The sequence below is a fragment of the Macrotis lagotis genome, chromosome 3 (assembly GCF_037893015.1).
Source record: "Macrotis lagotis isolate mMagLag1 chromosome 3, bilby.v1.9.chrom.fasta, whole genome shotgun sequence".
NCBI lineage: Eukaryota > Metazoa > Chordata > Mammalia > Peramelemorphia > Peramelidae > Macrotis > Macrotis lagotis.
Genome location: NC_133660.1, coordinates 97629589 through 97654479, shown reverse-complemented (window position 1 = coordinate 97654479; position 24891 = coordinate 97629589). Strand labels below are relative to the sequence as shown.

At 37.5% G+C, this 24891-nt stretch overlaps 1 protein-coding gene across 1 annotated transcript in view; it reads left to right on the top strand.

The window, feature by feature from the left end:
• Positions 1-24891, top strand: part of LOC141517720 (kelch-like protein 2) — a 139329-nt gene that overhangs the window by 81739 nt on the left and 32699 nt on the right. The window contains 3 exon segments of the mRNA XM_074229014.1: positions 3744-3906; positions 15880-15989; positions 24326-24442. Of these exon segments, the coding sequence (XP_074085115.1) occupies positions 3744-3906; positions 15880-15989; positions 24326-24442 (390 nt within the window).

Here is a 24891-nt window from a genome sequence, read left to right as displayed (position 1 = left end):
GAAATATATTACTATGGAAAGTAACTGATATTAGAATAATATTTCTTTAGGGAAGAAAAGGAATCAGGACAGATCTAGATAGGTGCTTGAGCTAAGTGTAGTAGAGGATTAGGGATTCCAAGAGATAGCCATGGAGAAGAAACATGGAGGCTGTAAATGAAACATCATAAATGTGGTAAGCAGGTAGGCAGGCCGAGTCCTGTAAAAATCATTTTTGTTGGAAAACTAGAGCAGAGTCAGATTGTGAAGGACTGTTTCGTTTTATCCTTAAAGCAAGCTTCTGGAGAGAGGTGAATGGGAGATTCTCCTTTCTTCCTGGTGCTGACACTCAGTAAAGTGACAGGGAGGGGGTTAAACAGTGGCAGCAGGGTCCTGAGCCAGGACCAGCATGTAGCATCCCCATTCTTTATTTTCCCTGTCTTTGCCTCTTCAGACTGGGCTCTTTGCCTCAGAGAAGCAGGGTCCTTTGAGATGGGACTGGAGGTGTGGTGAGTAACAGAGTGGGTGAGATAGTCCCATGACTGCTCTGTTTGACTATGAGGGGAATCTAGAGTAGGTAAGACTGGGCCTGTGTGTATACACAGTTAAACTGCCTCTAACTAAATGTCCGCCCCTTGATTAGACTGAAAATGAGCCTCGTTTGTGCAATTGCATGGGGCTGGAACGATGCCTTGAGGGCCACTTTCTCAAGTTTGAGGCTTATGCACCTGCTGAATTAAATGTCTACAGTATTATACACCTTGGAATTTACTTTACAGCTGCTTCAGTGCCCAATTATACCATAGAAGAAAAACCTACAATTTGAAAATAATCAACTAATTATATCCTTCCACTGAGAATCCTTTTCATGACATAATGAAGCAAGTTTTACACATTGCAAAATGGTTTGGCTGTAATAATTATAATACTTTCTGCTTCTGTTATGCCTCTTCATGGGAAACTTGTAAAAAACATACATTTTTGAGTATTTTCTTTTTCTATTTTTAAATTTTTTTATAAAGTACTGTAGTAGCTGGAATCAAGGGACCCATGTCCTGGGAGGTTCCTCCCTTCCCTTCTTCTTCCTTAACTAGATTTCCAACCCAGGTCAAGTCACTATAGCTGGATGGCTGAGTAAAAAGAATGCTGAACTGAAGCCAGGAATATCTACCAAGTTTGAACTTTGATCATACTGCTTCTGTGACCCTAGCAGCTAATTTAACTTCTTAGGGCCCTGGTGGTTCTCTAAGACTATAAATTATAGAGATGATGCCATCCTGCATTGGTAAAGGAAGGAAATGAGCATTATTATTGTCCCCATTTTACAGATGAGGAAACTGAAGCAAAACTGAGGTTAAGTGATTTGGCTAGGGTCACATAGCCAAAAAATGTCTGAGATTGGGTTAGAACTCAGGTCTTCCTGACTTCAGGTTCAGGCCTGTATCCATCACACCACCTAACAGGAATATCAGTGAAGTCACAGGTGTAGTCCCTGATATAAATGAAGAGATTGGGATAATATGGGCACTGTTCAGCTCAAATTCAAAAATAGGGGCAGCTGAGTGGTACAGTGGATATAGCCAGCCCAGGAGTCAGGAGGACCTGAGTTCAAATTTGGCCTTAGACACTTAATGATTACCTAGCTGTGTGACCTTGGGCAAGTCACTTAACCCTACTGCCTTACAAAAACCAAAAAAAATTCAAAAATAAACATATGTAAATCTATTGTGATAATTTAAAGCTGTGGAGTCACCTGGGAGCTCTACTCATGCCATTAATCATAACCATTACTACCCAGTCCTATCTTCTAGACTTACAATTAGTAATCGTAGACTTTTTCAGAGAATTTTGAAGAAATACCAAGAAGCATAATTTTTAAAAAATCAAATTTTATTGATATCTTTTGTTTTTGCATCACTTGCACTTCCCAATGTGTCCCTCTTCACATTTCTCTCCCAAAGAGTCATCTCATGTAACAAAGAACAAAAATGAAGCAGAATGGGGGAGTGGGAGGAATTCAATAGAACTAATATTTTGAAAGAAAAAAACTGACATTATTTGCAGTATTCCACACTGTTAATATCACACCTCTCCCGAGAAGCAAGACAAGGTGCCTTCTTGCATCTCAAAAAGCATAAACATTATAGGAAGTGAATTACCGCATTGTTAAATTTAGAATCCATTACATAGACTTGGAAAAATTATATATATATATATATATATATATATATATATATATATATATATATGTAAATATACACACACACACACACACACACACACACTTATGTGTGTGCATACACATACACATAAATATCTATGTGTCCCAAAAGTCTTTGTGGAATTTTATGTTCTTAGAGACTTAAAAGAGACGAAGACATTTGGGATATCCTGTCTGTTTTTAAACATAAAACCGGCATTCCTTTACTCTAAATATTGTCTGTGTATTGCAGCTAGCCAAATTTGAGCTTCAGTTCATGAAGGAACCTAATGGGATTTGTTGTTCTTTTTACATTAATTTAATGTAATATAAAATTCTGAAATTGACATTGTTCTTTCTCATTACTTTGGAGGATGTTTTTTTTTGAAAGAGAATACCAGATGTTCAGTAACAATTTGTTATTTTACAAAGCTTTCATTTTCATTTTGTTTTTTAAAAAAAATATGATCTATACTAAATGACTTAGCCTAGAAGCAAATTTAATTTCTACCACTGACTTGTCAGAGTTTCCAAGTCCATAGAATCATAGATTTTAGAGCTAAAGAGACTATAAGTTTAATAATTTACTAATCTGAGGTGGAATTTAACTCAGATTTTATTGACCCCCCCCAACTCCAGTGTTCTATCTGCTATTCTACACTGCTCCAAGAATATTGTTAGATCATTTTAGATGTGATATATTTGAGGATGTAAAATTACTATTTCACATAGGTGACCTCTAATTAAAAAGCCCTAATTATTATAAATGACTATTGTTTAATGTCTATTATTACTTGACTTTATCTTTCCATTTTTGTTTTTGTTAAATACCAATGACCTCACAGGTGTAGTCCCTAGACCAAATGAGGGGTCTGACTCTTCTGGAAACCATTTGGGGTTTTCTTAGGATACTGGAGTGGTTCACCATTTCCTCCTCATATTGCAGATGAGGAAATAGAGTCAATGGGGTTAAGTGACTTGCTCAGGGGCCACACAACTAGTGAGTATCTAAGACTAGGTTATCTTCCTGTCTCCAGACCTGGCCCCCTATCCACTGAACCACCCAGCTGCCTTCATCCTTCCATATATTTAATTTTGGAACACACTGCAATATGTTTCACATGATGGCAGTCACACGCTAGAGACTTTTGAATTCCTATCCTTTCAGTTTGTTTCCATATACCTTAAGAAAAAACAGTTGAAATTTCAGAGTTTATTTGACTTCATTTAGGATGCTGTACCAGAGGGGCATGATCTCATCTAGGATGGTATTTCTTATCATAGAATCAGAGCTCATCTCTATGGACCAAATAAAGATGAGATCTGGAAAGAGACTTTCATGACCAGACATGATTAGCCATCGTGAGAGGAAGGCAGCCAAATAATTCCAAGTCACCTTCACATTTTCTCCTCCTTGAATTCTCTGGATTGCAGGCAGGTCATTAGAAAGTTTCTCAAGCATCCATGAGAAAATCGAACTTAGCAACTGAATTTTTCTAGGAAAAAAATTACCAAAAAAAATTTTTTCTAACCAAAAGTAATTTTTTTGTGTGTGTGTATTCAGGTTCTTCTTCCAGCAGCTGGCCTGTTACAATTACAAGATGTGAAAAGGACTTGCTGTGATTTTTTGGAATCCCAGCTTCATCCAATCAACTGTTTAGGAATCCGGGCTTTTGCTGATATGCATGCGTGCTCTGAGCTTCTGAACAAGGCCAACACCTATGCAGGCAAGTAGAGGGCCCAGATGAAGAGGGAGCCTAGAATTCTTGACTTCTGATTGTAGTTATGATATTGTCATGAAGGCACAGATTGAATCAATATTTCTGGGACCCAGTTTTTTTCCTTTGATAAGTTTTTTTTTATAGTGGGGCAGATGTTAAAATGTGTATGTGGTTTTTAAAGTTTTTAATTTATTTTTTAAATTTTTTAAATTTTTAATTAAAAATTCAAATTTTAAAATTTTAAACTAATTTTAAATTTAAAGTTTTGCTCCCTCATAGTAAAATTCTGTAGATTAAATCATACTCATAAACCAAAGCAAATAGGTAAGGATAGAACCTTTACCTATGATTTCTTTAGTATGGGGAGCTTTCAGACAAGGAAATTCCTTTCACTGCCGCAGGTTAGCACCTTTTCTGCAGCTAGCTTGTATTTTTAGGGAGCCTTGAGCACTGAGAGGCTAAGCAAAGGACAGGGTAAACTAGTATTGTCTCCAAAGCCACCTTTATATCTGCTTTGCCATGCTGTCTTCTTTAATTGTAAGTACATTAAAAAATATAGATTAGTGTTTGTTGTTATTGTTCAGTCATTTCAGTCATGTCTGATTCTTCATGACCTGATTTGGGGTTTTCTTGGCAAAAATACTGTTTTGCCATTGCCTTCTCTCGATCATTTTACATATGAGGAAACAAGACAAGCAAGGTTAAAGTGACTTTTCTAGGTCATGCAGCTTGAAAGTGTCTGAGATGAGATTTAAACTCAGATCTTATTAATCCTACTCTTAACTACTGTACCATGTAGCTCCCTTGAATTGGTATTAGGAGTTTTAAGTCTAGGGGTTATGAGTTTTTACATTATATTCATTCTCTACTCCCTGATCCCAGATTTTCAAATAAATAGTATGAGATCATGTGGCTTAAATTAATAATTTAAAAATTTTTTTAGGAAATAGAAATAAGAAAATATCTGATACATGTTTTTACATTCACTTATTGAATCTCTGGAAATATGAAAATGTGATTTTCAGATTAACAGTTGTTGAGGGTCTTAAAGCCCTCAAAAGTAATCCAAGCTAGAAACAATATTTAGGAATGAGGAAAAAGTAGAAAACCAGTACTTTCCAAAAAATCACCTTATCTTCCCTTGTTCTCATGAGGCTTTGGCCAAAGAACCAACTATTTAAAAATAATAATAATTGATCTGTTGTTATAATACAGACAGCTTTGTTCCTCATGTGAAAAATAAAGTATTTCTTGAAGTTCCCAGATAAATCACCTGCCAATTATCATGTGCCTAGTGTAAATGATTTTTTTGTTAGAAAATCATACAGGGGACAAAAAGGTGATGTCATTTGTTGTTGGATTTTTTTCTTTCTTATCAAAATCGTTTTCTACCACAATGCCTGTCTCAAACTGTTAATGCATCTCCAATGTGGTTTACAAAAAGTACCATTTTCTAATAAAAAAACTGGCAAATAAAAAACCAACTCAATACAAAGGATGGCCAAATTAAGTTCTAGAGTACGTTGAGTTTCTCTTAGTCTATTTACATCTTCCTCTTCAGGAAATAATTAGATTTTCTTGTTGTATTTTCTTGTGTTTTTTTCACTTCAGATTTACTGGAGTAAATAAAAAATAATTTGTCACCAGAATTAGAATGCATCCAGAGTTCTGGAGAAATACTGATTTTTTTGCTCTAGTCTTAAGCAATACCTTTATTTAAAAAATCGAGCCTTCACTTTTTAATAGTCTGCATATTAAATCAAGTTATTTGTTACTGAAGTAGTTAATGAAATAATTTTAGTGTAGGACAACTAGGTGACATAATAGATAGTGTCAGCCTGAGACACTGCCTAGCTGTGTGACTCTGGGCAAGTCACTTTGTTGCCTGAGTTTCCTCATCTGTAAAATGAGCTGGAGAAAGAAATAGCAAACCACTGCAGTATCTTTGCCAAGTAAATCCCAAATGGGATACCAGAGATTCAGACACAACTGAATAAATTCTGAGTACTTTATTAAATACATCCATTAATTCATTTAATATTCATAACAACACAAGGTTGATGCCATGAGTATTACTCCAGTTTTAAAGATATGAAAACAGAGGCTCATGAAAACTTGTCTATGGCTATATAGCTGGTAAATATTAGAGACTGAATTATATCCGGGTCTCTTTTGACCCTCAATAAGTTTCCATTGCACTGCATTGTCAATAGTGATCATGAGAACTGCAAGGTGTCTTCACGAGTCATTTTGTGAAATGCTATTGTTGCTCTTGGACTCATACATGATGAAGCCAACTCCTTATTCTTATCTACAAGAAATCATGAACTGACTTTCTATTTAGCTGCAACTTTTACTTTTATGTTTTAATTCATATAAAGATGGTCCTATGGATGTCGTTCAGCTTTTCAGGTATAAATAAAGAAATGCAAAAGCTTGGAGTAAGTGCTTACTGCAAGCAAAACACCGTAATAAGAACTAGGGATACCAGTAGGAAATACAGTCTCTACTTTCAAGGGCTGACCTTCTAAGGGGGGACAATGCAAAGGTTTCAGCCCCTCAGTTCAGATGGGATGGTCCCATGAATGTCATTTCCACTGATAAACACATAGCCATCTCTTTTGTTAAACCATTTGACTTGGATAGTGTTCATAAGCTGTAGCTACAGGCCACCACTGAAGCAGTCATTGGGCCATATTTTCTGAATGATGTCCTAGCCAGCACTGGACCAGAAGCAGGACTGGTGGTCTTGGGGATTACTCATCTCCAGGGCTCCGGGTTAGTTAATAAGCTTTTGCTTTTGGTGGTGGTGAGGAAACTGGGTGTTTTCTCTACAGCGTCATCCTCATTAGTGAGTCTACCAGGGTCTGGGCTGGGAACGGGACTGCTCCCAAAGCTATTGGATTCATAGTATTAGACTGTCCCGCAATGAGATGGCGCAGTAGATAGAGTGCTGGGCCTAGAGTCAAGAAGACCTTAAGTGGCCTCAGACACTTCATAGATGTGTGACTTTGAACAAGTTTTGAACCTCTATTTGTCTCAATTTCCTCAACTGTAAAATGGGATATTAATATCACCTCCTCCTCAAAGTTGTGTGGATCAATTGACACGATATTTGTTGAGAACTCATGACAGTCATTTCATACTTGCTTATTCCTTCTCTCCCTATCTCTCCATTGGGATCTGAAGGGAGCTGATAGCTTGACCAACCTGGCACCTGCTGCTTCCTGGGTCTTCTGAGGGTCTTTGCTGCTTCACCTATGCATGTTCACCTTCCCTGTAGGCAGTAGTAGTGTGTCATTTTGTTGGTCACTGAAGATGTCACATTTGAAATATGGGCAATTAAGTTGATGTCAGATAGTTGTAAAACTGCACTTCTTAGAGCGATGTGCCCCCTTTTCCTATCACTCCACCATTGTCTCTACAGAAGCATCAAAAGGACATTTGTTATCCCTCTGAAACAGAGGAACATTTAGAGTTTTTCACTATTACATGGGTTACATGGTCAAAGAATTGTTGAGCTGATCTGTATTTAGTTAGACCTGGGATGGCAAATATAAGCTGTTGCTGGGACTTATACTGAAAGCATTTCTAGCATTTTAGAAGCTAGGCTGGCTTTCAACAACCAAGGATCTCCTTCCATTCTATGATAAACTTCTGCTAAATAGGCTATATCTTTTCCCCTACTAGGGTCATAATCATCAAAAATGGTGGCACACACCTTTAAACCTGACTTATTGGATTGTTTGAGTTCAGAAGTTCTGAGTTAAGTCATCTAAAATCAATTGGATGTTTGCACTAAATCCTGTCCCCTATCAATATGGTAAGCCCCTGGGAGTTAGAAGCATAGTAGGTCAAAACTCCTTTACCAGTCAATAGTAAGATTGACTCATGAGTCTTTCCATTTAGGTGAGACAGGGAGACTCAGCCTCAAAAAGACCCAGAAAGCAAACACTGATAATCAAGTCAGAAGTGGTTTGATTTCAAGATGTTAATATAATGACAAAGAAGAAAATGAACTCCTAACAATCTATTACTGATTCATTAAGATAAGTTCTCCACTTGTCCCTTCCCTTTATTTCTTATGAATTCACCCTTGTTTACCCTCTCCCTCCTCAACTCTCTTCTCTTGAAGAACTACTTAACACCAAGGACTATCATGCCTGAGAGGAATTTCATTCTGACACTGTTAAACCAATATTACAGTTGGGCATTGGAAGATCCAATGGAGGAAGTGCCTCAAGGAGTCCTTTTCCCCAGCTTTTGCACCAGTGCCCCCTTTCTTTTCCTTCTTCCTATGTCTGGATACTTCCCACCAACCACAACCCCTTGTGAAATAAACCCAAGTCCCCTTTCCTCTCTGTCCTTCCCAAAAGTTGTCATCTGAACCTTTCCAGCCTCTACCCCTGCCTTCATGTAGCAAATATGGCTTCTTATACATCCTGAAAAATCCAGGGAGTTATCAGTTATAGCCTTTCTGGTGAAGAAGGTAGAAGAACACAAGATCCATCCAAGTTTGCCCTGTCATTGTATCCTCATATCCACTGGACAGATCAATCTTTATCAAGCCATATTGTGATAGTGCTATTCATTCTTCCAGGTAAAAACCTTCAGTGACTAAATCAAGTTAAATCCCTTACATTGTTATTCATAGTTGTTCATATTCTGCTCTCACCTTATTCATTTTATCTCCCTTTACTTCCTCTTACCCTGCCAAGCTAGATTACTTTTGTGACTACCACTTTTATTTACTGTCCCTTAATATATTATGTGAAAGTATACACTGTATAATTTTATGTACTATATTATAAATATGTAGTTCTCTATACTACATATAAGGCATATACAATATGATATACTTTTATATGTAATGCTATTGTCAAGTATTACTTTGGTTTTCCAACCCCCACTCCTTATCAACCCTTTTGCCCAGTAATCTTTCCTTCTATCTTTGGGACCATTGCTGGTTGTCCTGACCTATATGTTGTTACTGGACTTTGACAACTCTGGAGCAGAGTGAGGCATATGACCTTGTGTTTCTCTGCCTCACTGAAATCCAATTCACACACAAGTCAAGCCATCACCTTCATGATGACATTGATCCTCTTCAAGAACAAAGGACTAACAACCACTGTCTTTATCTACTGTTAGCCCACTAAAGACAATTAGATGGCACAGTGGACAGGGTCTGGATTCAGAAAGACCTGCATTCAAATCCAACCTAAGACACTTCCTAGCTGTGAGATCCTGGGCAACTCACTTGACTCTTTTTGTCTTAGTTTGCTCATCTGTAAAATGAGCTGGAAAAAGATATGGCAAACCATTCGTGTCTTTGTCAAGAAATTCCCAATGGGTTCACAAAGAGTTAGTCATGATTGAAATGACTGAAAGGCAGCAGCCTAATTAACCTTTAAGACCTACCTCTTGCATAAGGTCTTCCCTTCATTAGATCAGCAAGAAATGTTCTTACCTTCTCCCAAATTCTCATAGCATTTTTGTCACAGTCATCGGCTGTTGCCTTAAATGATGGTTTGTTTTTTTCTTTGTAAATTCCTTGGGGTTAGAATCCTGGTTTTATACATATTATAATTTTAGCATTCTCCTGTATCCAGTAGGTACTTACTATATATTGTCTAATGTACCAATTCCTAAATCTCAGGTAATGTTAGCTATAAAAATGCTTTAAATCATAATATAGTAATATTAAATCATACTTGTTTTTCATTTAATAGATTTGGGTTTTTTCTTTTATTTTTCTTTTTCATTTAATAGATTTTAAAGTATATTGATTTTCTTCACTTTCCAAGGTTATAGAAACATAAATCTAGACCTAAAATCCTATCATCCATCCCAACATACTAATTTTATAGATAAGGATAATTGAGACCCACCCTTGTCTTTGCTCTCAGAAATAGCATGAGTGGCAAAATTAGAATTTGAATCACAATCCTCTAACACATCTGACCCTAAATTCAGACCTGAATCAAACCCAGCAATGTTTTTTTTTTTTTTAATGCGATCATTTGGAAGATGTGACACCAGATTTTTTTCTAATTGAACTGCATATTCTTGGTGGGGGGTGAGGGGCAATGGGGGGGAAATGTGCCCAAAAGTGTTTACTTTGCCTCTTTGGTCTGAACCTGTGATCTTCCCTCTTTTTTGAAATTTTAAAGCCATCTTCAATCTATAAAGAGAATATGCTTGTCAAAATAATCACACAATAATTTTTAAAACTGCCCTCAGATTTATAAAAAAAGGAGCTGAAGCAGTGGCTGTTAACAGTGTTGTTATCATTCAGGGAAATAGCTTTATGCATTTCAAAAAAAAGTAGATGCCATCTCTCTCTGTTTCTGTCTCATCTGTCTTGTCTCTATCTCTCTTCTCTTTTCTTCCCTCTCCTCTCTCCCTTCTCTTTCTCTCCCTCCCTTCTTTATTCCCCCTCCCCACCCACCATCCCCTCTTGTGTCCATGTTCATTGACTACCCTTTGAATATGCTTTTAATGAAGCATATTAAATGAATGAATGCTTTAATAAAACACTTCTTGGCTGAATTCATGCTGACCTTCTGAGTGATACCTGTTAGAGGAACTGTCTATTTTTATACTCTTTTCCTCTTATCTCTTCCCATTCTAAATGTGCTGAACATTGTTCCAACTGGGGAAGGTAATGAGTTTTCAGGTCCAACCCTAAGAAGCATCTTCCTGACTTTTCCAGAGTCTGGCAATTCTGGGGCTGAGAAGCTGAGCTACTTTGCCATATTTTAATTTGCAAGGTCTTTGATGTCATAGGATTTCCTTTGATTTCTTGTTAAGAGTTTATTGGAAGTTGAGCCTTTTCTTCATTGACATGAAAAAATTCAGGTGTGGCAGTTAGTGGAGAATTCTGATGTAGTCTGGGAAAGGATTTACTGTGTCATTTTAGAATTTTTCCTCATTTATGATAAATAGTTTATATTACAAATATTCTATTATACAGCATAATATATTCGATATTATTTTTATCATGATAATATTATATGTATTTTTCTCATTAGGCTGTCAGGAATATACCAAAAAACTGCTATGTTAATTTTTAATACTGAATGAAATATATTTCCCTAACTCGTATTCCACATGAATTCTCCTGAGGTGGAATGTCACAATCAATGCATCACTACTCAGAGTCAAGAAATAGCTCATATCTAGAAAAGTCTACTATAGTCATCTCTCTATTTCTCAATATTAATATTGAGATATAAGTAACTTAGTACATCTTGTTTTGAGGATAAGGAAGATAAAATATCTAAAGGACCTCAAAAGTCAATTTATAAGCAATTTGCTCAGAACCTACCAAGTGCCAGGCAGAATAAAAAAAAATAATCTTTGCCCTCAATGAATTTATATTCTATACTGGGACTAACTATAGTGAATGTATGTATACCATATTAAAACTTAAAAAGCATTTTCTAAGTGTAGCCATTTTTGTTATTGTTGTTAGTATCTCTACAGTATATTAAATAATAGACTTTCGTGTGTGTTTGTATGTGTGTGTGTGTGTGTGTGTGTGTGTGTGTGTGTGTATGTGCAAACAATAGACAAGGTTTAACTTTTCTTATGTCTACTGTTAATTTTTCTGTTCACATTTTTTCTATTTTTATTAACTGACATGGTGGTGCACCCTTCTACAGGGGATGAGGTTGATGGATACTTCAGCTTGAGAATTCTGAACTACAGTGATCTAAGTTCATCCTAAGTCTGGCAACATTGTAGTGAACCCTTGGAAACAGGACGGTCACCGGGCTGCCTGTGAATCTTGTCAGAAACAGAGCTGGTTGAAGCTCCCATCCCCATCAGAAGTAGGATTGGCTCAATCCCAGATCAGTGATGGCAGATTCAAATAGAAACACAGCCACTAAACCATAGTGTCCCTAATGGCTTCATTTTGATTTAGAAAGCCTCATGTTGACATTATTTTTGTTCTGTTGTATTTAATTTATTTTGTTAAAATTTCCCCAGTTACACGTTAACCTGGTTGGTCACACTCAGGAGTGCTTCAGAGTACAGAGTACTGGCTGCAGTTTGCTGCCTCTTCCCTTTTCAGTTCATTGATTGGGTACCTGACCTGGACCTTGAGTGAAGGCAGGGAAGGATCAGCCATGAGAGTAGTGTGTTCTAGGGATGGGTGGGGGCCCTTATGAAGTTATGGATATAGCACAAACAAGATTTCGGGAGAAGCTAATTTGGTTAGAATGGTACAGTAAGGAGAACAGTGAACATAAGGTTGATTGAAGCCAGATTCCTGGGGATTTTAAAACCCAGACTAAGGAGTTGATGTCTTTTCTATAGTCAATAGGGAGAAATTGGAAGTTTTTGAGCAGAGGAGTGACCTGTTGTACCCAAAGAGCGAGACAGAGACCAGAATTTGATACGGTTGGAGACCTTTAATATTCCCGGGGACTGTCTGGGGGATTGAGTACCCAAATCAGACAGTACCTTAAGTGTTCAGGGGATAGGGTTTTTTATAGTGGGGTTTTTTTTGGTGGGGGGGGGGTTACTGAGAGCAAGCAAAATACAGAAAAGCAAAGACAGCAGTTAGATATATTATCTTGACATGTACATACATAAACATAGGCTTCCATATAGATAGGGGTAAGAAGGGATCAGGGTCTTTGTGTAATGATTGTCTGAGATGGATGGAGTCAGGAATTTACTATCTTATGGTTCCAGCTGCATCTGGGGGAGGGAGAGGCAGTCCTGGAATTTAATAGATACAGCAAGATAATTAGGCTAACAAGGGTGCTTTGTAAATCTTTAGACAATTTTATGGTATATACATGACCCCTAGGGTCCTATCAGACTATCTTCAGACCTAAAGGTGCCTAGCCAAAGTTATATTTCTAAGGAATTTCTCAGGGCCCAGAAGGATGTCAGGGACCCCTTTCTATACAGGAATTTCACAAACATTGATATCGTACTTCAGACCCAGACTGACATGGGCGTTGGGACATGATTTCGGTAGCCTTATGAAAGGTGAATTGTAAAAGGAAGAAACCAGAAACAGGGAGATCAGTTAAAAGATGAATTAGAGTGTACAGGCAAAAGAATTCTCAAATTTGTGCCTTGAAGGAAAAGGAGAAAAGGAAGTGAATCCTTTATGATTACTTTTTTTCTCTTAGCATAGCATTTTTTGTTAGTATAGTATTTATTAATGGGAGAGGAGAATCTTGCAGCAGGTTTATAGAGGCAAATGTTAAATTACATCCGCATTAAGTAAAACAACAGATGGGCTGACTCCAACCTCTTAGCTTTTCTTCCCACGAAGTTCTCATGAACTAGCTCCTCAGCAAAATATGTTTTCAGTAACTATTCAGCAAACTAGAAATTCAAGGGAAGAGGATTTGAGCCTTAGAGCCAAGAAATGTCAAGATTAATCTGATTTTTTTTTAAAAGAATAAGTAGCTTGCCACCAAGTCATGAAGTTTGAACCTTAAGGGTAATTAGGGCCAAAATATTACTAATTGCTTCATTTAGAAATGGACAATTTTAATAGAATCTGTCATTTATTTATTTATTTATGGTATGTTTAGAAGAGGCAGGTTTTTTTATGGTAAATGACTTAAATTATATGATTAAAATACAGGAACACATCCAAAGATTTTCCCTGTGGAGTAACTGATAAATTCCCTTTTTTAAAAGTGCTGCAAGGGACAGTGGATAGAATGCCAGGCCTGGAGTCAGAAGGACCTAAGTTCAAATCTGGCCTCAGACACTTAATATTTACTTAGCTTGTGTGATCTTGGGCAAGTCACTTAATCCCATTGCCTTGCGCAAACAAATAAATAAGCAAATAAACAAACAAATAAATAAATAAATGTGGCAAGTTTCAATACCTCTGACATTTTAGCTAACTGTAGACAGGTCAATTAACCTTCCAATTATGCAGTTCTCTGAGAGTGTAAGATGTAGGTCTCTTGGGGAATAATATTGATCAGCACATTGGCGAAAAGAATTTCATTACTTGAAACTCCCTTTACTGATGAAATCACAGGTTAGATCCTTCCTCCCTACACATAATATTAATTTAAAAGAGATCATTTGAGATACACATAGATGTAGAGATTTTATTTGATTAAGATACTTATGATGTAGCTCTCATTTCAGTACCATCCACTTTATAGTCTTGGCTTTTATTCCTTCCAATTCCCTTCTAAGCCTGGAACTAAAGGGGAATGAGCTGATAAAATTTTGCAGTAAAACAGGGGGAGGAAATGCATTCTGAATTGAATGGTCATAACTACATAACTCTAGAAAATTAAATTCACATTTAGATACAACAGTGTTTTTTATACACAAATACATACTTTGTATATGCAAATAGTCATCTATTTACATGTATTCTCTGTTTATCATGAATTAATTTTTTTATACAGAAAGAATATAGAAAAGATATGTGGCAAAAGCAGCAGATCAGACAATATGATAGGAGGTATATGTGCTTCAAAGCAGACTAGGGAGGCAGAATTGGGAAGGTGTGTTGTGACAGATGTAACAGGAAAGAGAGAACCTCTGAAAGGTGGCCAAAGTAAAAATTTTTACTGGACTATATGTGCACATTCAGTTTTTACTCATGGTAAAATTGCTTTAAGGGTCAAGCCTCTAGGAATGTGAGGCATCCCTCAAATGGGAAGTGAGTGAAAATTTGCCTTTAAAGGCTCTGATTATTTGAATAAAGATTGAATTATGTGCATGCACTCACTGTGGCATCATGGGTATAATGGGAAGATGGCTGAACTTGGAGCAAAGAAGTCCTGGGTTTGAATCCTGCCAGAGAGTTTGAAATTCTTAAACATTTATGGTTGATGACTGTTATCATCATCATCATACACTCTTGTAAATCTGACTTGATTTTTAATGTTTCTGGAGTTCATATGTCAAAAGCAGTTCATTGATGATTGTGTAAAAGCCAGCCATATAGTTATTTTTATTATGGCATATTATCACACCCATTGGAAGGTATTAGAGAAGAAAATTCCTTTTTTTTTCAATAGATCTGTAAATACTCTGACTTTTGAACACTCGTATTAGCATGGACCAGTTAGGAACTACTGGTAAATCATTTAAAGATCCCCAAATTATCATGAAATGTTTCCACTGTTCACAGTGGAAATTGGGGAATTGGGGTTTGACCTGTGTACTTTCTGGTAAAGCCAACAGTTGTTTTTATGTCTTTAGACCTGAACTCTTTCTATCTAAGGTGTAGAATTCTTCTGTAGTTAATGCCCTCAAAGACAATAAAGTTAAAGTGAGTGTGGATCACTGATGTTCTTTGAACACTGAATTTCTCTCACACACAAGTTCTCTTTTAAATATCTCACCCCCTTTAAAGCTCTAACTTCTTAGACCTCATTGTATTAAGGATATGTTGCTTTCACAAAATGCAGAATAGAAGAGTCCAATGGGTTGGTAAGCATTGATTAATGTGACACACCTTGTCCTAAGTGTGGGGGTTACCAAGAAAGACAAGGAAATCACATCCAAACAATAATGTACAAGTAGACTGTAAATAGGATAATATCCTATAAATAGGATAAATTGGGGTATAATATCAGCCGACTTTAAAAGCAGAGGAGATTGGGAAAGGCTTCCTGTGTGGAGAAGGACTTGAAAGAAGCCAGGGAAACCAGGAGATAGTTCTGAGGAGGGGATCATTCCATGAATGAAGGACAGTCAGTAGAAATACCTGGCAGGGGAAGAAAGAGCATTGAAGCCAGTTTTCTTTTTTAACTTTACCCTAAAACACTACTGGCAAATCTCTTAAGTACAAGGCCAGTTCCCCACACATTTTGTTTCATAATATCTTGCATAAGGGAAATGTAATTTTTTGGTTTAGTCATTACACATGAAATTATGCCACACAGACCATGTGATTTTAAACCATCTGAAACGTGTGATAATTAAATGTTGGTGTTAATAGGTTGTTTCTTTTTAACTCCCAAACAGAACAGCATTTTTCGGATGTGGTACTTAGTGAGGAATTCCTTAATCTGGGCATAGAACAAGTTTGCAGCTTAATATCCAGTGACAAGCTTACTATTTCCTCAGAAGAGAAGGTAAGTAGTGTCTACCAAATCCTCTTATCCCCAGTGTACTATTTAGGGTATTTCTTACCCATTCTATTGATAGTTTTATGTAAAGATCTGTCTGTGTCTATCCAACAAATATTCTCTACCTTATATAGACAATGAGAAAAAGGGTATAGGTATTTCCCTTAAAACTAAGAAAGCCGGGGCAGCTAGGTGGTGCAGTGGATAGAGCACTGGCCCTGGAGTCTGGAGGACCTGAGTTCAAATGTGACCTCAGACACTTAATAGCTGTGTGGCCTTGGGCACAGTGCCTTGGGCAAGCCACTTAACCTCATTTGCCTTGCAAAATCCTAAAAACAAAAAAAAAAGCTAAGAAAGCCAACTGCCTCTACTATTGACTCACTGTACCAATTACTGCATATTTTTCTCAAATTTGTGCATATTGCATAAATTTCTCAGTAGGATTGTTCCACTGTCTCTTTGTGCCCCATGTCTTTTGTTGAATGAATTTTGAGAATATGCATATCATGAATTGTTGAAAGATTATAACTTCCCACAGCCATGTTTTTTGAGTTTATAAAGCAATTGTGATACAAAGAAACTCTTGGGGTGGCTAGGTAGCACAGTGGATAGAGCACTGGCCCTAGAGTCAGGAGTACCTGAGTTCAAATCCAGCCTCAGACACTTAATAATTACCTAGATGTGTGGCCTTGGGCGAGCCACTTAACCCCATTTGCCTTGCAAAAAAAACAAAAAAAAAAGAAAGAAAGAAACTTAATTAAGGACCTCTGGTTATAGAAGAGTCCCAGATATGGGCCCCTCCCACTCAGACACCAGCTTCACAGAGAGGCAAAGGGTAGACAGGATTCATGATCTAGAGTTAGGGATGTAGTAGACCACTGGACCCAGAGTTAGGAAGACCCAAGTTCCAATCCAGCCTCTGACCCTTTCTAATTGCCAGACACTGGGTAAGATCACTGCCTGCCTCAGTTCTTCATCTTTCAAATAGGGATAATAATACTGCTTTGCTCTGCAGAATGTGAAATAAAGAAATAAATCAGGGAAGATGAAAAGTGCTTTGCAAAACTGCATAATGCTAGTTGTTGATGTTGTTAATTGAGAGATAGGGTTTCAAATTCTATATCTAATGCTTACTGGGATAATGAACAAGCTTAGTCTTGGTTTCTTCTTCAGTAAAAAGATGATAATGTATGAGTTAGCAACTTTGTTGGGTTGTTAGGAAGATCACTGAAAGACTGTATGTACAACAACTTTGCCAACTTCAATGTGAGGTTTCTATCTTGAATCACTACAAATTCTTCTTTCCTTCACAATTCAACTATCTATTTTCTCTCCCAAAGCTATGTGCACTGTCTTCAGCCATCTTCCCTGATTTATTTCTTTATTTCTCTTTTTACTTCTGTCCCCTGCTCCTACCTCATGTTCTTTCATCTTATCCCCCTCAAGCCAACTTCATTTATGTCTTAGGTCTGCCCTGTTCACCCTTTCCATCTTGCCCCCTTAAATTCCCATTCCATGGTGAACAAACTGCCTTTCATCCTGAACCTCTTATCTTTTTCTTTTCTTTTTTCCATTTTCAACCAAGCTTTTAATGAAAAGATCACAAAAAAGCAGTATCTCATCCCTGCACATTAAGACAGCCCTGGAGATTATACTTTCTGAATTTCTCTTACACACAAGTTCTAGAGGCTCTGACCCAAATTCTAAAATCTGGAGGGAAATGGGGTGAATATGATGCCAAGGGCAGTGTCCTGGAAGCCTTCTCTCTCCTCCCAGGAAATTTGAGATACCTCTACCAGTTTTACTTAAATAAAACTGCTGTAACCTTGTCTCTACTCCCCCACCCCTCAGACAAGGTATTTGAGAAATACATCAATATACACCTGGAGACCTGGCCCCGGGAGACCCTGGAGAATCCCTTTACTCCAAAGTCCTGATGCAAGAATTTCTGAGGTCAAAAAATTACTGTAAGAAATAATGGAACTGAGGGAACAAGGACTCCTGGTAAAAAAAAAAAAAAAATGGGAGCAGGAACTAATGGGGAGGAAGAAAGTATTCCTAGTATATTCCCTCCCCACCCTCCACTGGCAAAAAAAAAAGACCTGGGGAAGAGACTAGAGGGCGTCCTTTTATCTTTTTTCACTGAGCTGGCTGAACAAGTTGTGGTGTGATAATATAATGCAATACTGTTGTGCTGTAAGCCCTTATGAGTTTAATTATCAGCTCTCTGCAGATGATTCCTTGATCTACATATCCAGTCCTTTTCTCTCCCCTGAGCTTCAGTCCCACATGAGGAGTTAGTTACCCGTTGGGTATTTCAAAATGGATGTTCTGGAGACATCATTAATTCCACATGTCTAAAACTGAACTTGTTATCTTTCCCCTATACCTTCCCCTCAGCCATATTTCTCTATTTCAGCCAAAGGTACTACCATTCTTCTAGCTTCTCTGGTTCACTACTTCATCTTTATCTTAGAACCTTCTTTATTCTACCATTACCTACATATCCAGTCAGTTGCCATTTCTTGCAATTTCCACTTTCACAGTAACTCTTTAATCTGACCCTTTCTCTCTACTTAATAAGTTCCACCTTGTTTTATGCTTTCAACATACTTTAGCTAGATAGCAGCAACAGCCTCTTTAATTGGTTGCCTGTCTTATTTTCCCCCTAATGTTTGTTTGTCCTTCATTTTCCAAGAAGACCATGACATCAGGGAAGTGATGCCATGACAAGCACATGAATTGGATTTGAGTGAGGGGGATGCTGTGCTAAGTCAACAGACCCACTTTTTCCTCTGGAGTCATCTGGGTCCAGTGGCCAGATATGAATCAGGACGACTGGAGATGGCCCTGGATGCAAGGCAATCAGTGTTAATTGACTGTCTCAAGATTACATAGCTAGTAAGTGGCAAGTGTCTGGGGCTGGATTCAAATTCCTGCCCTCCTGAGTACAAGACCAGGGCCACTGGGCCACCTAGCAGCCCCTTATTCCCCCCCCCCCCACACACACACACACACAAACTCCACTAAAGCACTTGACCTTAAGTGCAGACCTGACCAGGTGACTCTCTTGTTTGATGTTCAATTTTAATGCCTCCTATTCCATCTAATATCAAATAAAATCTCCTCTGTTTATCATTGAAAGTCTTGCACAGACTGGCCCCATCCATCTTTCCAGCTTCATTGGTTATTCCTCCCCCTCCTGTACTCTACAAGTCAGCCAAACCTGCCTCCCTTCTGTTCTTCACCCACGCCACTCCATCTTTCCTGTCCGTGTCTTTGGCCGGGTTGTCCCACATAACTGGAGTGCTTCTGCTCCTCCTCCTCTGCCACCCAGAGCCTCCAACTGTAAGATGCAACTCAGGAACCATCATCTGTATGAAGCATTTATTTCCCTCCCTCCCAAAGCTACCTTGTATTTTATCTTTGGGTATATATTTATATTTATTCCATTTTCATTTATGCTGCATATACTTTATTTGTATTTATTATCTCCCTCTTAGAATATCAACTCCTTGCAATTAAAGTTGGTTTTTTCTTGGCATTTGTATTCTCATAGCCCAACACAGTATTTGGCTCATAACAGACAAGTAATAAATCCTTGTTGATGAATTGAGTCTCTATATTGTGGTCCATCATTTTCAGTCACACTGTTATAAAAGGATGAAATGGGATACCACAAAAGGGATATGAAACCCCCCCCCCTTTATTAGAATATGAGGATCCTGAGAGAAAACTATGAGAAAGCACTGGTAATTTAAAGAAATAGAATATTAGTTCATTTATTGAACACTCACAATGCTAAATACTGTTTGAGATGCAAAATTACACACAGAAAACTACTTGTTCTAAATCGGCCTGTAATCTAGTAGGACAAAGAAGATTTTCACAGATATTTACAGTGCAAAATTATCTTGGATGGGTACAATAGGACTGGTAGTAGAGTACAACGGTGATGGAGGAAGTATTTGAGTTTAACCTTGAAGAACTGGGAGGATTTCTGAGGCAAAATAAAAAATTTCTGAGCTATGGAGATGGAGAGGGCAGAAAGAAAGAGAATGGGAGCCTTTCAGGTAGAAGGAAAAACCCAAGGAAAATGTAGTTAGTAGACTACAATGGGACATATGAAGGAAGATACCATCCACATACATAGAAAATTGATAAGTGGACATATATTTAGAATATACATACACACTTAATTTCTATATTTGCATTTTATACACTTGCACATATTTATATATATACACACATACATATATATTTGTGTCTAATAGTCATCTCTAGGATGGGACTGGGAAAGTAAAACATTTACATGATAACTTTATAATTAAAAGGAATAGCAAATTGTACACAATATGATTGCAATTTCATGTGCAAGCATCATTTTTAAGTATACTGTGTTATGGAAATGCTTCTTTTATTCCATGTTGTCCATAAAAAATTAAAAAATAAATAAAATGTAAATTCTCTTGGAATAAAAACAGAAAATGCAATTGATGTTCAGTAAAGGGCAACTGATTTATGTTGTCTGAAATTTAGAATTCATGTTGAAGATTTATGGGATATAAGATTAAAAGGTTATTTTGGGTTCATTTATGGATGAAGGAGATGCTTCAATTCAGGGCTATAGAATTCATGATTTATTCAAGTGAGTAGTAGGAGGACATGAAAGGATTTTGAGTTAGTGGAATGCCATCTTCATATCTTTACATAAAAATGAGTTAAAACTGGTCTGGATGTGAAAGGTGGATTGCAAACAGTGCTTCTGGCAGGAATAGCAATCAGAGATTATTGCATTAGTCAGACAGAAGGCATTTGGTGTCAAGAGTTAGAAAAGAATGAACATATGTAGACATAGCAAAAGCTCTTTTGAAAGAGCAGACCCTGAAATGCCCATCAATTGGCTGAACAGGTTGTGGTGTGAGAATATAATGCAATACTGTTGTTCTAAGAAATGAACTGGTGGATTTCAGAAGTACTTGAAAAGACTTACATGAACTGATGTTGAGTGAGGTAAGCAGAACCAGAAGAATATTATACACCAGTAACCCCAGCACTGTGAAAAGATAAACCATAGTTGACAACTCTTCTCATCAATCTAAGACAACCTCCAAAAGACTGATGATGGGAAATGCAATCAACATTCAGACAAAGAACTATAGAGTCTCAATCAAAGCATACTATTTTCATTTTTATTTTACTTTTTATAACGTTTTCCTTCTATTCTATTTCTTCTTTCACAACTTGACTAATGTAGAAAATTGTTTATTTGTATAACTATATCAGATTGCTTGCTTTCTTGGGGAGAGCAGAATCAGAGGGAGAAAAGGAGAAAAAATTATAAACTCAAAATCTTATAAAAACTAAATGTTGAGGGGCAGCTAGGTGGCACAGTGGATAGAGCACTGGCCCAGGAGTCAGGAGGACCTGAGCTGTGAGACCTTGGACAAATCACTCAACCCCATTGCCTTGCAAAAAAAGCCATCACACAAATAAATAAATAATAAACAAACAAACAAATAAATAAATAAAGTGCTATTTACCAGAGAGAGAGAAAGAGAGGATTTTGAAAAATTAGTCTCCATTTCCTAATCTGTGAAATGAGGAGGTTGGACTCAGTGACCTCTGAGGACTCTCCCAATTCTGTGATTCCATGATTTGCATAGAAGCAATATCAAAGACCAGGGGAACAGAAGAGATGACTGAGGAAGTTAGCAAAAGCTAAAGACAAATCTTACATACCTCTATCTTGAGGGAAATGAAGGTGAGAGGAGGAAAAATTTGTGAAGGAGATAGGAAAAGTCACTGAGGAATTGGCACAGACCAAAGTAGAATAGACCAGTATCTCAGAAACGAAAGAGAGGTGAGGAGAAAAAGTTCAAGAAATTGGTGATGCTTCATGATGTCTGATGCTGCAGAGATTTCAAGGAAGTTGAAGAAGCCATGAGGCGTCATCTTTCACAAGAATAATTCCAAGTCATGGAATAAAAGTCAGGTGTTGTTGTTTCAATCATGTCTGACTCTTTTTTTATGACTCTATTTAGGGTATTCTTGGCAAAGATTATGGAATAGTTTGCCAGATAGCAGGGGTTAAAGAGAACTTCCCACAAGTATCATACAGGCTATTTGCTAGCTTTTCTCAACGCAACAAGGTATTAAAGTGAATAGAGGCTTGTATCTCAAGTCAGAGAGACCCTAATTCAAATCTTGGCTCAGGTACTTCCTAACTGTGTGACCCTAGTTGAGTCATTTAACAATATATTACTCTCAGTGAAGCGGTTAGAGCACTACTCTTGGAATCAGGAAGACCTGAGTTCAAATGCTGACTGAGATACTCACTAGCCATATGACTCTGGACCAATCACTTAACCTCTCTCTGCCTCAGTTTCCATCTATAAAATGAATGAGCTGAACTCTGTTCTTCATTAATGACACTCCTACAGTCTGTCACCATGCTTTTACATTCTCATACCTAGAATGTATTCCTTCCTTCCTTTTCACCACATAAAGTCCTTCTCTTCTTTTATGATGCCCTTCAGGCACCATTTTCTATGTGAAGACTTCTCATCCTTCCAATTGTTCATGACCTCCCTCCAAAACTACCTTGTATTTCGCTGTTCTGTGTGTGTACATCCATCATCTATCTATTTATCTAGCAGTCCTATCTATCTACCTACCTATCTGTCCATATATCCATCCTATCCATTCACTCACCTAACCTGCCTGCTCATCCATCCATCCATATCCATCTATCTACCTACCTATCCATCCATCTTTCCATCTTTATCTCTACCTCCCAATCTTTCTATTCATTTATCTACCCATATTCTCTCTGTCTCTTTCTTTCTGTCTCTCTCCCTCTGTATATGTGTCCGTCTCTGTCTCTGCCTTTGTCTCTTGTCTCCCTTTATCTCTTCATCTCTCTTCCTCTCTCTGTTTCTGCCTCTTTCTGTCCCTGTCTTTCTCTCTCTATTTCTCTCTCTGTATATGTATCTGTCTCTGCCTTTGACTGTCTCTGTCTCTGCCTCTCTCTCTCTCTCTCTCTCTCTCCTCTCTCTCTCCTCTCTCTCTCTCTCTGTCCCTAACTGTCTATCTGTCTGTCTCCCCCCCCCCCCCCACACACACACACAAGATGAATTCAAATAGTGATTGTTTCATTCTTTGCTCTTATCTTCCAGGTGCCTGGAGAAGAGTCTGGCACATAGCTGTTGAGTAGAAATATTTACTGATTAATCAATTGATTGAGTAATGGGGATAGAGACTGAACCTATGATTTCACTGGTATAAGAAATTATCAGGGGAAGAAAATTGGCATATTCTATGTACTTTTAGAGAATTGCCTAAAATACTGCGAGTTTAAGAGATTTGTCCAAGGTCACATAGTATGAATAGGACATGCAGGACTTGAACCCAATTCTTCTTGAATCTGAGCTCACCTTTCTAGCTACAGTGCCTCTGCTTAATACTGTGAAAAATGAAGAGTTCATCTTATTCTGCAGGATAATTAGAATCGTCAACAAAATATGAGTATGCATATACTAATTGTGTGACCCTGAGCAAGTCACTTAACAAAAGTATGGATCTTTGAAGTTTAATGCCTGTGATCCAGAATATGGTTTTCTCTAGCTTAAAGAAACGCTGGTGTGGCAGTCAATATATTGGGATGTAGGCTTCATGGAAAAAGATAGAAGATGTTTATTATAAAGATTTAGCAATTCCAGATTATTTTGGAAACCTAATTATCCTTATATTAAAGGAAGGTAAAATTTAGATTAGATAAGCAGAACCAAGTTCAACCTGTGAAAAATGATTTGAAAATAAATCATTTCAGTGAGTCATCGTTGGTATTTCCCAAGTTTGAGAAGATTAGATCATGAGAAGATTAGGTCAAATTCTGTCATTTCTACAATGTAAAATAATGAGAGGAAATGGAATTTTTGAGGTTCATTAAAAATCTGAATTTGAGTATCATTGAATGAGTAAATGCTGTCTGCTTGTAAGATGCAGTCCTGGATTATTATACTCCACACAGTGTTGTATAATGGACAGATAGTGGGAAGACCTGGGCTCAAGAGTTATATATATATATATAGTCAGCAAATTAGGAAGAGATCAGGTTGTTAAGACTTTAAATACCAAAGGGAACCTTTGCTGTTTATTGAATAGGGGTGTGAGGTCAGGCCTTCACATAAGGAAAATTACTTTGGAAGAGCAAATTTTTCCTGGAGTTCTCTTTATCAGTGGAATCACAGGTCTAGTAATTTCCTGCTTATAGTAATAATAGCCTAGTTATTTTACCTGGTAATCATGATTGGATTTTTCCCCCCTCTATTTTCTGGAAGGTATTTGAAGCAGTTATTGCTTGGGTAAACCATGACAAAGATGTAAGACAGGAGCTGATGGCCCGACTGATGGAGCATGTACGGCTACCTTTGCTTCCCCGGGAATATTTAGTTCAGGTAAGCCAACTTAGATGCAGAACAGAAAACTTTTAACTCTGGGTCGCAGGCCCAAAGGGCAACCCAATAGAAGATGCTCCAAAGACTGAATAGGAGGTACCATTTTGTCACCCCTACAGCCATATGGGTCTGATCTTACTGTGTCCATCATCACACTGATCCTAGGCCCATCTGCCTTCAAGACCAGATCCCATTCTCAGCCTCTTCCTTGATTTTGACTTTTCTGGTTTGGGTAGTAGTATTTCCTTTGAAACAATCACTGTGCATCACTGGTGTAGTCTTATTTTATTTGCTTTTTAACAGGCTCCTGTTTTTGACTATGGAAATATAACTCTTCAAAGGGATGTCTATCCCTCGAAATGAAGAAATAAATTGAGGCCAGTGTTAATTAAAATTACCATGAAATGTAATTATTTAAAACTGTCATATGTAATTATATCAGTAATTTC